This window comes from Thermobia domestica, chromosome 14, assembly GCF_964235325.1.
Source record: "Thermobia domestica chromosome 14, izTheDome1.hap1.1, whole genome shotgun sequence".
In the NCBI taxonomy this organism is placed as follows: Eukaryota; Metazoa; Arthropoda; class Insecta; order Zygentoma; family Lepismatidae; genus Thermobia; species Thermobia domestica.
The window spans coordinates 33,300,109-33,316,005 of record NC_137467.1 but is presented as its reverse complement, the minus strand read 5'-3'; the positions used below and the strand labels follow the sequence as shown (position 1 = coordinate 33,316,005).

Genomic DNA, 15,897 nt, shown 5'->3' with positions numbered 1-15,897 from the left:
GTGCAGCTTTGGGAAATGCAAGGGAGGCACAAAGACTGTATAGAGAACATTCTCCAGAACGGCGGTGCCCCCATCACACTACATTTACATCAATTGATCGGCAGCTGCAAGAATCAGGTTCCTTAAATATTCACCGGCCTGATGCAGGAAGACCACGAACAGTGAGAACACCAGCATTCGAAGAGAATGTGTTGGACCAATTTGAACAAAATCCCTCAACAAGCACGCGGGCCGTTGGACATGTGTTGCATGTTCAGCACCAGCAAATGTGGAACGTCCTACATGAAGAACATCTCTATCCATATCATCCTCAAAGAGTACAAGTTTTGCGTCCTACAGACTATCCCAAACGTGTGCGATTTGCCCGATGGTACCTGCGGCAGTGTGTGGAGAATCCGCAGTTCGCGCAGCATGTTTTGTTCATGGATGAGAGTAGTTTCACTCGTGACGGATGTTACAATGCTCATAATAGGCATGTGTGGGCAGCAAACAATCCGCATGCAATGTTTGGGCCGGTATAGTGCATAATGTCTTAGTAGAACCTTATGTATTACCTACACAACTGAACATGCATACTTACAGTGTGTTTCTTTCAGAGGTACTCCCGGAACTGCTAGAAAATGTCCCCCTTGCAGTCCGGCGACAAATGTGGTTCCAGCATGACGGAGCTCCATCCCATCGGCCGCGGCGTGTTGAAAATGTACTTTCTGATATGTTTGGGAATCGATGGTTCGGGCATGGTGGTCCTGTAGCATGGCCTCCTAGATCACCGGATATGACACCTATAGAGTTTTACCTATGGGGACACATGAAGGAGTTGGTCTATCAGACACCAGTAGAGAATGAATTGGACCTTGTGGGCCGCATTGTCGAGGCTTCCGCAAGAATTCGTGTTTAACCACGACGTTTTTCTTCGTGTGCTAGACGAAGTGCTTCGACGCTATATCTTGTGCATTGAAGTCAATGGTTCACATTTTTAGTAGATTTCGTGACGTTGTAAGGTACAAGTGAATTACAAACACCATTTCCTGTATTGACTCGTCTTCTTCTGTCTTTGTGCTTTGTGTATCTTATTTGTGTGCCTGGAGGTTATGCTTTACAGCATTGCACGCCACAAACTATGCCACTAATATGCGAATCACATTATCGCTGTTCTCAGGAGGTTATTTGTCAGCTGCCTCTTACGTATGTTAATACTATGCTCCACGATGCTGCATATGTTAACATACATTTGCCAACAATAATTTATGTACATTTTGATAGCGGGTTTGCATCTAGTTTCAACAGCTCTCAATCACTCTGCTTCGTGTGTTATGCTGTAGCAACACCGCACGTTCCTCACTACGAACCTTCGACTGCATACTCACAGTACTTCATATTCCGAACTTCATTATTGGGCACCAACCGTATGTGGCGGTTATGCAACCACACACAGCTGGTATACAAGTGTCCACCATTTTGTATCCGTTTGAGTTATCGTCTTGGTACAAGGAAGTACTATTAAGAGGCGAGGAAGTCGTCCATTTATACACCTTTCAAGCCATCTTCACTCGGCAGATTATCCGGGAATCCCTATGCTCCTTTGGGGAATCCCTTCCGCAGGCATTTCAAGATTACGAAACATCCATGTTTAACAAGAGCAGATATGACTTTGCTGGTGAGTTTTCAAAGAGCACCCTCTACTTTGAATAGTTTCTGAAATATACGTCTTTGAAAATTCATTTCCCACGGTTTCGGCGCCTTATATCTCCTACAGAACGAGTTTCCGGACCCATGTTTACTAAGCGTTTTTGTTTGTTTGTATGAGAGGATTTACCTCCCGTAGTTTGTCCGGGAAATTTTTTGACATATATATATAGGGTGGTCCTGTAGTGGGCGTACCCTCACTTTAGTTTCAACGGTATAGTGTTAGTTATGGCAGAATGTCCGTACACAGTTACCTTGAAGTCTTAAGAGCCTTAAGTGTCATAAACATCGGTACAATCACATTCCATGTCGTAACACAGCTGAATTCTGGGCCAAGTTCTAGCAGATGTCGTGAGAAGATACCCCGGAGTCACGAGGGTGAAGGCGTTTTCCACAGCTGCTTGTAATTCCTACGTTGTGTGATATCGAGTGTTTCTTACTTGTCTCTTTATGAAATCGCAGAGAGCATTGTCTGATGTCGTCAAATCGGGACTTCTTTGAGGCCATGCAAATGGAGCTGGTCAAGATGCACAACCTCTTACAATCCAGCTGCCAGGAAAAGTCTGATGGAGGTAAATTCGCACGTGAATTGCGAAGTGCGCTGGTACTCCATCCTTGGAGCATAAACATGGATAACAATGTTGCTAGACAATGCAGAGCAATGTTACCAAACAAATGTGGATAAAACCTAAAACCGTCACAAAACACCAATTAGTGGTATGCCTACTTCCGGACAACGCTTATATATATAACAAATAAATTACCACCTAAACGAACTGCTTGACATACGCATACAAGAATACTGAAGCGCTTAACATTTTGTGAATGTTAGTCTAATACAATTAAAATCGGAATTGGATCTACACTAGGCTTGCACACCTAGACCGCAGGACATTTAAAGAGCTCAAGTCCATATAGATTTAATTTCTTATCAAATAGGCAGGGTTCTATGTGCCTAGCTTCTTTTAACCTAAAGTAAATGGCAACAATCTGCGTGACAGCAAACAAACTGAAGAAAACAAATTAGAACTTAGAATATCATATCACATGCTCTGTTTACACAGATCACAAACGTAAATGTCTTTACCCTCATAATCAGAGCAGTTTTCGTGAAACCATGACATACAAATAGAGCATTGAATCCAGTCTTCGGTGAGTGAGTGTGAATAATATTCATGACAAAAACTTGCACTGGTAACTACCGTCGTCTTCTGGAGATTTTGGAAGTGATTTTTCTTTGTAATTCCAGATATTTGACATATCTATAGCAACGGTAAAAATATTTCTTCTTGCAGAAATATGTTGATAGGGGCATTTCCTCTCTTTTTCTGAAAGTTCCTTCAATTAAAGTGCACTAGTATCTGCTTTGGTAGATTTATTGGACTTGTTATACATCTTAGCTCTCTTCTTTTGTAGAGATTTCTTGACAGTGAGTCCCTATTCGTTTTGTCCCTTTTAAAATTATTATCTTTGCTCCACACTCCCACACGAAACAAAAGAATATCTAGAGCATACGGACTGCGTAGTTATGATTATTTCCAAATATGATCATAAATGTAAGACTCCACACTATTCATGCATGCTATGTTCGCAAACATTCCACAAAATAAAAGGAAACGATTCAGGAAATTTTACCTTGTGATTTTTTTTTTAGCAAGATAATTCTTTTTCTCTTCTGTCTCGCGGAAAGAACAACTCATAGACATTAGGCATTAACGTCCTTCTCTTCTTAAATTAGTGACGTCACAAACTTGGTCAATCATTTCCTGCCATCTACATCATACTGTAAATTATGTTATGCGCTTTGCCTCATATATTCACTTTGCTTCACCTTTCCCTATTATAAATTTAAATTACTTTCGTCTATGGGCTATTACATTACACTTAATCTAAGAAATAAGTTTATGAATTATGGTACAAAACAGGTCAAATACATGAAAGATGAAACTTGGGAAACTAGAACAGTCAATGATTTTCACAGCAACACCAATAAAACCCAAATTACAGGCTAAAGGGGAAAGGAAACAGTCATCAAGAAAGCAAAGAACGCACAAAAAGAGGATAAAACACCAGAAAGATATCCAATTAGGGGAAAGGAAAGGAATTATATTGAACAGAAACAAGTGTCTTCACTTCATGATGAAAATGATGCTGATGATGTTTGTATGATATGTGGAAAGCTCGTGGAAATTGTTTGCAATGGGTAAACTCTGCATGTAGTGTGACTTTTAATATTAAAGAATGTGTTTGTGAATTTAGTGGTTACGGAGATAGGTAAAAAAAAAAAGAAAAAATTATTTTCTTTCATACACCAGTTTGAGGTTTTTCAGTGTTATTTTGTGTCTGGTTATTTGAAAGAAAACCCAGCATATAATCAAACTCTGTAATTAACATACCTTTGAGGTTTTGTTTTTGTAGTTGCTTCTAAAGACTCATTCAGGGTTAATTTTTCATATGAATATAATTAATTGAGATAATCTAATTACGTAAAAGGAAAGATTTTCAAATCGTGTTTTATTCTCATTATATATGTTCTATATCTTCTGAAGAGTTTCATTTGATTTGTATGTTCATATTAACAAATATAGGTACAGAAAGGTACGCTTTATAGTACAAGAAATGGTACTGGTTTACTATTAGGATGGATCAGGGGCGGATCCAGTGGGGGGCCATCGGGGCACACACCCCTCTCAGAAGAGGAAACTTTCTTATTTTATATATAAATAAAACCAATCTTAGAGTTTGAAGCTCTTGAAAGTAGCTCTAGGTAGCAGTATTGCAACCAACCGCCGCCCGTCCCCCTGGAAGTCCGTTCATGAGATGGATAGTGAGTCACCGCCCTAACGTTAGGGCAACTGCGCTCAAACGTACATTCTTACTTGTTGACGTTTGCGGAAATAATTGTTAACAGCCAACAGTTAATAGCCAACAAAGTAATACTAGAAAATGTACTGGAAACATTGCTTTTTTAGACGCACGTTTTCTTTTTATTTTATTCTGTACAGTTTTTGAGATTTTTAAACTTTCCCTTTAGTAGTCGTCATCCTTTTACTTTCCCTTACTCCGATATTACCGTTCAAATTTCATCCCTGTTCCGGACAAGTGCAGGGAAAAAATGAAATGAAATCCTTAAGTTTAACGTCCCACGGTTATGCCGGTTAGGCTAAAGGAGACGGTGATAATGAGAAATGAGTGAAATAGTGGAATGAAATGAAATGAAATCTTTGAGTTTTACGTCCCACGATTATGCCGGTTAGGCTAAAGGAGACGGTGATTATGAGAAATGAATGAAATGGTGGAATGAAGGAAGTGGGAGGAAACGGGAGAACCCAGAGAAAACCCACGCACGCGGTGTTTGTCCACCACAAAGTTCACTTGGCGGGGGCTGGGATCGAACCCGGGACCCCAAGCACCAGAGGTGAACGCTCTACCACAGAGCCACCGCGGCCCGTAAATAGTGGAATGAAGAAAGTGGGAGGAAACGGGAGAACCCCGAGAAAACCCACGAGGACGGTGTTTGTCCACCACAAAGTTCACACGGCGCGAGCTGGGATCGAACCAGGGACCCCAAGCACCGGAGGTGAACGCTCTACCATTGAGCCACCGCGCCCCCCGACAAGTGCAGGGAAACTGACCCACATCTAAAGGGATTTTATTACCATTTAGAGGCTAGAAGGCAATCCATATTTCTGTAGTGTGCCATTTTCTATGAAAACGCTACGTGCTCTCAAATATTCTCATAGACGTACCCAGCGCCTCAAGACGCACATGTTGAGAACCGAGACAACCTTGCAGAATAAATAAAAGTAATGTTTTTTTTTGGTAATATTGTGAATAGACATTTTTTCACTGTCTCAGCTTTCGTCCATTTCTGTGTAGTTAATAGGAAAACAAGGAAAATTAAAGAAATACCACATAAACTAAAATTCGTTACCTAATCCTTTTACGATCTTGGGTTTTTGGAGTATTTTTTTTTTCTTGACTTTCAGTCAACTTGCTGCTGCATCGTCATTATATATGCTAATATCATGGATCATACATTATTCCCTTCAGAATAGAGCAGGCTTTCAAACGGTATCATCTACATGCCCATACCATACAACAGGAGAGAGAAAAATTAAGGGGAAAAGGGAAATTTCCAGAATTTATTTTGTCAGACTTTGAGCCCCTCTAGAACCGCCCTCTGTGAACGTAGAGATCTGGAAAAACTGTGATAAATACTAACCGGTATACTGAATATTGTGCAAAATTTGAGTCTTCCAGGTGCAAAAGTAAGCCTGCCATAAATTGATAAAAATAGATCTAACCATTTTTTTTTCTTTCAGAATTTCAGGTAAAAATTTGCTGATAATCCAAATTCATCCTAGCATAATGATTCCCAATCATTCTCTTGAGAGTACAACTGCTTTTCAAACGGTACCATTTACATGTCTCCATCATGTATTTGAGGCGGAAAAATCCCGAAAAAATGGATTTTTTGGTTAAAATATCCCTTTTAAATATTTTTGCCCCTCTAGACTTCTGTTTTAACGCAGAGATCTGAAAAAATCTGATAAATACTACTTGGTGGACTGAATATTTGATCAAAATTTCAATCTTTCAGGTGCAAAAGTAAGGCCACCAAATATATATACCCACAATAGCGCAGATTCCTGTATGAAACAAGATCTTTGGTAAAAATTTCCTGAGAAATCACAAATTAGACTAGGATCATGGTTCGCCCATCATTCTCTTCAGAATAGAACTGCCTTTCAGACGGTACTATTCACATATCTCCATAATGTATCTGAGGCTTAAAAATATCGAGAAAAGGGATTTTTTGGTAAAAATAGCCTTTTTTCTTTTCTTTGCTTTGCTTTTTTTTTTTCACATTTTGGCCTTTCTGGACCCCTCCTGTGCTAACGCAGAGATCTGACAAAAATATGATAAATACTACTCGGTGGACTGAATGTTTGTGGAAAATTTCCATCTTCTAGGTGCAAAAGTAAGCCCGCAAAAAAAATGAAAATAGGCCTAACGAAAAATATATTTTTTAAAGTTATGACGTCATCTCCTATGTCTCGACGGAAGAAGGCGTGAAACCGAATGTAACGTGTTCTACAATGAACCTAGGCTTCAAAAACAAAGAAACTCAGACGAAACAGCTAAAATAGGAGAGTTATAACGCTACAGTATCATAAAACACCCGTATGGTACAAATTATAAGATCGTAAAAGGGCTAGTGCGTGCTGATTTGTTTTACAGCTTGTGTAGTTTAGAAAACGCCTGCAGATGGCTGCACGTTGTCTTGATATTAATTTTGGAGATACCTAATTAAAAGTACACACACTTTGAAGAATATTTACTATAAGTATAATACCTGTAAAAGATATATTTAAGCCGTTTTGTCAAACTACACCGACTTCTATACATTCTCATTTACTAAACGTGAAATTCCAAAGAAACACAATTATTAATAAATATTAAACGGATTAGGGTAAGTTCAAAAGCAGGAGTGGTCATCTTTACCTTTGAGCAGAACCCAGCCTCTCTTATAGCTGTTAATCTGTTAGCGAGGATCAGGTGTAGCATACGCACTTGTGAGCATCACAGACATACTCTATTTAGAGGACTGACGGAAGTTGACACTTTCGGAGGGTCGCTTATATTTTTGGACTATTGTCATCATCTTTATCATCTTCGTCATCGCTTCATCACACGGATAGGTTGTGCTGGTCTTTGGACCGATGCACAAGAACCTACCCCCGTACGTGGGGCCACCGGCTCCTGGTTCCTCTCCACTAGACCGTGAAACTTTGTCTCGTTCCGGTCGTACCAGGCACCTTTCATGGGGCAGTCAAACCAGTTCGCGAGCAACTAGACCCAGAGATCGAACTGATTCTGGTGACTCCGCTCATTCAAGCAAACGACCTCGTGACAGATCTCGGTCTCCTGTAGCAACTAACATGGACTCGGCAATGGACACTGCTTCTGGCTCAGGTTCAAATTTCTATGCAGCTAAAGAACCAATCTTTTCTTTTTTGCTCACCGATTTTGACACCAAATATACACATCCTAAAATGGTATTCCTACAAATAAACAAGTATCTACCTAGAGCCAGTATAGAGAATATTGTTAAAACTAGAAATGGCTTTATCATCCGCTCAAAAGACCCGAACTTTGGTATCACACTTCGGAACAAAGCGTCATACGAGATCTTTGGCAAAACTGCTAAATTAACCAAACAAGCTGATCGGAAGACAAAACAGCCGCCTCCTCCACGAAAACCACCCATGTTTTCCGTCGTTATCCGTGGAGTAATACCTGAAATCAGTGATGAAGAAGTTCTTGAAGAACTCAAACTAGAAGGCATTGAGGTCAACAAATGCATTCGTATTAAAAATAACAATGGTCCTACTTACATGGTACGCGTTTTGTCCCAAGATCAGACAACACTTGACTATTTGTTAGCACATGGAGCTCCCATCTATAAGAAACTCCATAGAGTCGAGCCGTCCAAGACACCAGGACCTTTGCCAATTCGGTGTGAGAAATGCCAAACTTATAACTCACACTTTACTCGCCAGTGCCCAAATCCATCTAAATGTGGCTACTGTGGTGAATCTCACGACACAAAAGCTTGCAAAAATCAGCAGCAACAACCACACTGCTCTACTTGCAAAGAGAATCATCCAACATACAGCTACCGCTGTAAGGGAAAACCACAGGCACAACCGGAACGTCCAGAACTGACAGTGCCAGTACAAAGTTTCGACAAAGCCACACCACCCTCTCAATCTGTTGCTCAACCTCTCACTGTCGAAGATCTTCTTCGTTATATCACCATTGTACTACAAAATGTTTTTCCTTTTCAACGGGAGCACATTCTTCGTGTAGCCATATCAACAGCTAAATCTTTGTTCAATCTTAACTTTACTGCTACATATTCAGGATCTTTCGTTCACTTCCATATCGGACCTCTAGAGACAGAAGTCTAAAACCAATATGGCAGTATACATTATGGCTCTTACTTTACTATTTGTTAACATCAGATCATTTCAACAACACAAAATACTTCTAGAACCTCTTCTGTTAGAAGAAAAAATTGATATCGTAGCTCTCAACGAAACAGCTTTAAAACCAGCGTCTTCTGCACGACTTTCTGGTTACCAACTTCAACGCTGCGACTACCACGATGTACGAGCACGCGCTCAAGGAGGGGTGTTGATTGGCTTTTCTCCAAAACGTCCTTATAGACAATACAATCCTACTGCATTTAGAAAACTTCCTGAACATCTCTTATTCTCTATATACTACCCTTCTTTTACTGTTAATGTAGCTACCATATATATACGGCCTGGACACCCAATACCTTTCACCTTTTTCGATTATATAGCCCATAACTTTAAAAACATAATCATCATGGCTGATATAAATATTCATAGCAGAAGCGCAAGGGAGAAACAACGGTTTATAGACTTTGTTTCAACTACACTACAACTTCATATTCATAATCTCCCTGGTCCTACTCGACCAGCCAGCCAAACAACCCCAGATGTAGTGATTACGTCTCTCGCACTTATAAATGACTGTGAGTTAAAGGTTCTTGATACGATTGGAAGCGATCACTGCCCAATCAAACTAACCATCAAGAAGACTCGGCCATCTTTACAAAAGCTTGAACCACAACTTATCCACCGTTATGATAAAGCTGATTGGCCTCAATTTCGGCAGACCGTAAATAACAGTGTTTCCACTTTTCAACCACCAACTTCAGAAACCGAAATGTACAATGTTGTAAACCACATCACAGATGCTTTACATACTGGTGCTCAACAAGCTATTCCTGTGGAGAAAATTTATCCATCTAAGCCAAAATTGCCTCCACAATATCTTTCTCTAATACAAAAATCACGCCAACAATTTCGAGAATATAAACGAACCGGCAACCAAGAATGTCTCCGTCAACACAGACAATGGCAAAGAACTGTTACAAATTATCTCCTAGCATATAAACGTCGTAACTGGATCAGCGCATGTAATAAACTAACCGATGAAGCCTCACCAAACCGATATTGGAAAACCTTTCATAGACTCACTGGAAAAAGCACTAAACTATCGTACCCGCTGTTGGACAATGGTGTCCCTCTTTTTACCGACCAAAATAAGGCTAACGCATTCGCAACACAATTACAAACGGTCTTTACGCCTGCAATGTCATATATTTCTCATAACCGCGCAGATTTGTGTACTATACCAGCTCTTCAACCATCACTCTCACACGTCATAGATAATGACCATCCTCTTACAGCACCAATCAGTACTCAAGAACTTCAACGCGCACTTCGTAAGAAACGAAACACTGCACCAGGCATCGATCATGTTTCTTATCGGCTCCTAAAAGAAGCTCCACTCAATTTACTTACACTACTTGTTGCTCTCTACAACTTCATTCTGCGCACCGGCTTTTACCCAATGGATTGGAAGGTATCCAAGATTTGCATGTTTCTTAAGCCTCATAAACCAGCGCACGCTGTGTCTTCTTATCGCCCAATACAACTGACAACAGTGTTCAGTAAACTGTTTGAGAAAATTCTTGTCCATCGGCTCCATTTACATATTCAAGAACATAACTTACTGCCCATACACCAAGCAGGTTTTCGACCAGGTTTTTCCATTAACGACCAGTTACTTCGGCTGTCTACACTAATAACAAACCAATACAACAAGGCCTTTCCATCTTGCCTTGTATTAATGGACCTTGAAAAGGCTTTCGATAAAGTGTGGCATTATGGGCTTATACAAAAATTACAGAAACTAAACCTCCCTATCTGCTACTTACGTTTCATATATTCATTTTTAACTAATCGAATAGGATATGTATACATAGGATCTGCCATCTCACATCCCATTTTTCCGTATTGTGGCGTTCCACAGGGCTCTGCCCTCAGTCCACTCTTATATATACTGTATGCCTCTGATATACCTAAACCTATGCAAAACGTGTACTTATTTCAATATGCCGATGACACGGCCTTTCTAGCTCTTGGCAAAACTATGCATCAGATTAGCATGAGATTACAATCCACTCTGAGTGAATTTATGCAATGGTGTAAAACCTGGAAACTTACTATCAATAGCGATAAAACACAAGCGTTAGTCTTTTTACCTCCGAAACGCCGCTCCAAGGTTCATCGCAATCCGCGAAACCTCAAAGTCACGCTTAATGAACATTCTCTGCAAACAACATCTACGGCAACATATCTCGGGGTTGTATTCGACACAAAACTCAACTGGAAGGCTCATCTTGAAAAAATATCACAAAAGGCTACTATACGGCTCAATCTTCTACGTCGGCTAACTGGAACTACTTGGGGATTAAACGCCCCATTGCTCCTAAATACATATAAAATGTTCCTTAGGCCTATCTTAGCGTTTGGTCACATTGCTTGGTGCAATGCTCCAACAAAGTTCTACGACCGTTTATCGATATTGGAACGCCATGCCATTCGACTTGCATATCGTATAAAGTTACCATATCCGAACTTCCTGACATATGAACATATCAATTTCCCTCACCTTATTCAGCATATTGCCGACCTTCGTTTGAAATACATACTATCCCGCCTATCAGCCTCCCATCCATTACTTCTTGATACTCTACAAGCTGATGCGGAAACTGACGCGCCGTATAAATATTTACATTCAGCGTTAAACATTCTTCTCACGTTATATCTAAAAACCACACATCCTACAGCCGAAGAACACGACATCTTTAATATATATCATATACCCGATCATCTTCCTCATTTGTTTCCATTGTAGCACAATGTCTGACTTCATTATTAACCTTGGGCTGCCCCCTTGTTTCCATCAGTCTCGAGTCGCCCCGAGACAGAAGAACTAACCTGCATTCGTATACCTAACACTGTGTTTGTGACTGTGGCGTGTATGCACTGCATTTCATTTTACATCATCATCTTTATTTCATAAAAGCACTACACACTGTTTCTATACCAAGGTTGTTTTTTTTTTCTGTTTATACCTGCACCATTTAGATGTTTATTGCTGTTTTGTATGCATATTTCTCTTTATTCAATTATCTAATATTTTGTTTATTGTAATTTTTCAGTACTGTTTGTTTATAAAACTACTCTTAGACCATCCTACATGATTTAATCCGTCAATGTCGTAAATACTGTGCCAAAGAGAGGGCGTAACCCTCTACTGGCTAGGGTTAGGAGACATACTGCAAAAACATTTATTCTTCTGGAACTACAAATTGATGAATAAAGTACAACCTGCCAATCCCTAACCCTATTACACTAAAAAAAAAAAAAAAAAAAAAAACAGGAGTGGCGAATATATCCAAAGACATGGTCAAATTTCTTATTTTTTGAGAAGGAAGTAGTAGGTGATTTATGCCTTTCCTTCATGTTTTACAATTTAAACAAGTCATTGAGAGAACTGAAATAGTTTTTTGTTGGAACTAATTACTAAAGAGCTGGAACTTTTTCAGTTATTAAAACGTCCTAAGGGGAGTATTTCGTCAGAACTTCCCCACCCTTCCCCGCGGCCCTTAACATGCAATATTCGCATACGAACATTGAAATGTCAATAACTCGATTAACGCAACGATTCTTCTACTAAGAGTCCAAATTCAGGAGAAAAAAGAAGAACACGCACACCATGAAGCCTGCACTACATGTACATGACTTCTGATTTATAATTTTCTTTCACAAGATATTTGACAGTATAAACAGGACTAATTTCTTTTTGGTTGCCGATAACTCAACATTGATTGTGTGTATTGTTAGAGTGGCCGACATAGCTTTGTCGCAAGGAGTGCAATTGTCGGCACCGCGGCGGTTGTAAGGGGGTCAGAGCGTGTTATTGTTGCTCAAAACTCCCAACTCTCAACAATAGCCTTTAGCTTTGTCAGCGGAGATTTTTTAAATAAACAAATAAGGTGGAGGGATGAAGGGATTTCCTTTATAGGAGATTTAAGAAGAAATCGGGGTTGTTATAAAAAGTGAGGCCTATGGCATGAGGTAGTAACCAATGTTCCTACACAATTTATGAAAAAGTTAATTTTTAGTTCACCGTTTACAATGATATAAATTTAGCAAGGATTTTGGCGCCCCCCAAACTCCCCTAAATTTTGGCGCCCCCGGCGGTCGCCCGGCTCACCCGGCCCTTCCCCCGGTACTGGGATTCACCACTAAAAACAAAACATCATCAGGAAGACTCTGGTACTAACACTATGGAAATAGGAGCTTCCGAAACGTCAACTTCACCTGTTCCAACTTTTTCTATATTACTCCGTAATTGCGACAGCAAGTTTTCCAATGAGAAGATTGTCTCACTCCAACTTCGAAAATATCTACCACGTGCTGCTCTCAAAGAAATAGTTCATACCCGGAATGGGTACATTCTCAAAACAGCGGACCCTGATCTTTATACCACAATTCGCAACAAGGTGCCATAGATACTTTCGGTTCAAACGCCGAAATCGCTCTTCTGTCAGATACATCACGCACACAACCACCTCCGCCACGGCGGCCTAAACTTCTCTCTGTGGTTATCCACGGGTTAGATCCATCATACACAGACGATGAAATCTATAAGAAATTACAACTCGATGGCTACTCTATTACTATAGTGGGTAGGATCCTTGTTTGGTAACGACCGTGGACCAACCTACATAGTCCGTATTCTTATTCCCCACCAGGAGACATTCACGATCTACTCGCTCAAGGGGCATATATTTATAATTGAAAACACAGAATTGAAGCATCGCGTTCACTAGCACCATTGCCCATATGCTGCGAGCGCTATCAGGAATACAATACACATACCACATCTGAATGTTAAAACAACTACAAGTGCGTCTGTTGAGCCGGACTCCATTCAACGCGGCTCTGCACCAATTTACACCAGCCAGCGAAGTACTCGACATGTCCTGACAACCATCCTACTTATAGTTACAAGTGTAAAGCCAAGCCGGATCCAACACCAACCAATCCCAAACTTGTTGTACCACTACGTACGGCATACGTTTCCCCTTCCACTCCGCCTACCACTGACACCTCTGTCATATTAAATCAATTGCTAATCTTTATCACTCTGGCACTCCAGAATATTCACCCCTTCATACGGCCACACATTTTACAGCAAATTACTCTTGCAGCCAAAACCACATTTCATATCAATCACACAGCTACGTATTCTGGTAATACAGTACATTTTCATGCATCTCCAACCACTCACGTCAGTTAACCACTCCTACGTCATGGCTTTGAACTTTCTGTATTTGAATATCAGATCATTCTCCACAAACAAACTCCTGTTTGAGACTCTCCTTCTGGAGGAACGTATTACAGTCTTCCTGCTAAATGAAACATTCTTGACAAAAGCAACTCCATGTCGCATACCAGGCTACACTATACTCAGGGCAGACAATCAGATCCCAGCACAACGCGCAAATGGGGGCGTAGCAATTGGTTTCCCTCCGCATCTCCCCTATCGTCAGCATCATTGTGCCATTAATCTGTTACCTGAACATCTCATCACCACTGTATATTTAAAATCTCTCAGTATCACATTTGCAACCATTTGCGTACGTCCTGGTCACCCTCTTCCGACTCAGTTTGTTCGGTATATCTCAAACACATATCGTCACTATATCATAATGACCGATTTCAATCTCCATAGTTGCTCACATCTGGATCGTGTCACTTTCGAAGCATTTATAACCACAAGTACAACTGGAATCATACATCCTCTCCCAAAACCTACTCGACCCATCTCTAACACAACGCCCGACATTGTCATCACCTCCGCAAATCTCTCCACCCATAGCCTTATTAATGATCTTGATACGATAGGTAGTGATCACGCTGTCCAATTTACGCTTCAACTACACCCTACTGCATCACCTCGATCGCAGATGCCTTACCGTACTTGTTATCGCTTCGATAAAGCAAACTGGGCCCATTATCACAGTTACTTGACGCAACATACAGCACATCTTACATCACCCACTACCGAAGAGGAACTATATTCTACTATTGATTCTATTACCACTTCCATCCAGGAAGCCAGTCAACTTTATATTCCAACTAGTAAATGCACTCCATATCAGCCACGCCTACCACCACAATATCTGAATATGATAAACGGTTCACGTCAACTTTTCAAAGATTACCTTTGCACCAGAAACCCCGAATCCTTACATCATCATAAACAATTACAGCGCACAGTGCACAATTACAATAAAGCATATAAATTGCGATGCTGGGTCAAAACCTGCAACAACCTAGCGACCACTAGTCATCCAACAAGATACTGGAAAAGATTCAAAGCTTTATGCGGCAAGTCCAGCAACACTCCATACCCCATACTGATTTGGAACTCTGCTACTCCCACAGATACAGACACAGCAAATGCTTTTGCCGATCATCTCCAGACAATCTTCACACCCGCACACTCTGAGAGCCGGCCACACTAGTGATGGGCAGTGGGAATATTCCCGGTGGGAAGGAATTTAAAAAATGGGAATATTCCTGTTATTTCCCCTGGCCTATAAATTCCCGGGAAGGAATTTATTTCCATTTTTTTACTTTATCTTCCAAATTATAAGAACCATATGACAAATTACTTTATTTTAATATATTATGATTTACTTCTAGGTTTTAAAGAATTTGGAGGTTAAAAACTTAAACATTGTTTGACTGTACTTTATGTAACTAATAATATGATTTATTAAGATCCATTTCCATTTGCGCTAAAAAAATAAGGTAATTGTAATAATAATACTAATATTGGGGGCCAAAACTAGCAAAAGTAGGATGATTTACGGAAGAAATGAGTTGATAGTGGTGTTCATGTAGTCAAGAAATTATCGAACACAATTTTCTTTAGGGCAGTAGGGGATTTGTACAAACCGTAAAGGTAAATGGAAGCGATTTATGTGAGAAAAGAAAGTGAATTGTTGATAACGAAGATAGGAAACAACGTGCCATGCGGGGCTCTAACCCGCCCGCACTCCCTAACGCTCGCTCTGCAGTGCTGTCTGAATTTAATGCTGGTAACGTAATTTAACGTATGAAACCATAAAACAACCGCATCGGAATAGAATATCGCAAAAAAAAGGTGCAAAAGCTGCCCCCCCCCAATGCTAAGCAATAGCCAAAATTAGCAAAGTACTAATTTACAAATGATGAAAAGGAA

The 15,897-nt window shown here is 40.3% G+C and overlaps 1 protein-coding gene across 1 annotated transcript; it reads left to right on the top strand.

Annotated features, from left to right (window-relative positions):
• The first annotated feature begins 13,957 nt into the window (after positions 1 to 13,957).
• LOC145669770 (uncharacterized) lies at positions 13,958 to 15,175 on the top strand. The gene has a single exon (XM_081738109.1). The coding sequence runs from the start codon at positions 13,958 to 13,960 to the stop codon at positions 15,173 to 15,175; it is 1,218 nt and encodes a 405-aa protein (XP_081594235.1).
• The last annotated feature ends 722 nt before the right edge of the window (positions 15,176 to 15,897 follow it).

Coding starts and splice junctions, on each gene's coding strand:
- LOC145669770 (XM_081738109.1), top strand. CDS start 13,958: ATGGCTTTGAACTTTCTGTATTTGAATATCAGATCATTCTCCACAAAC.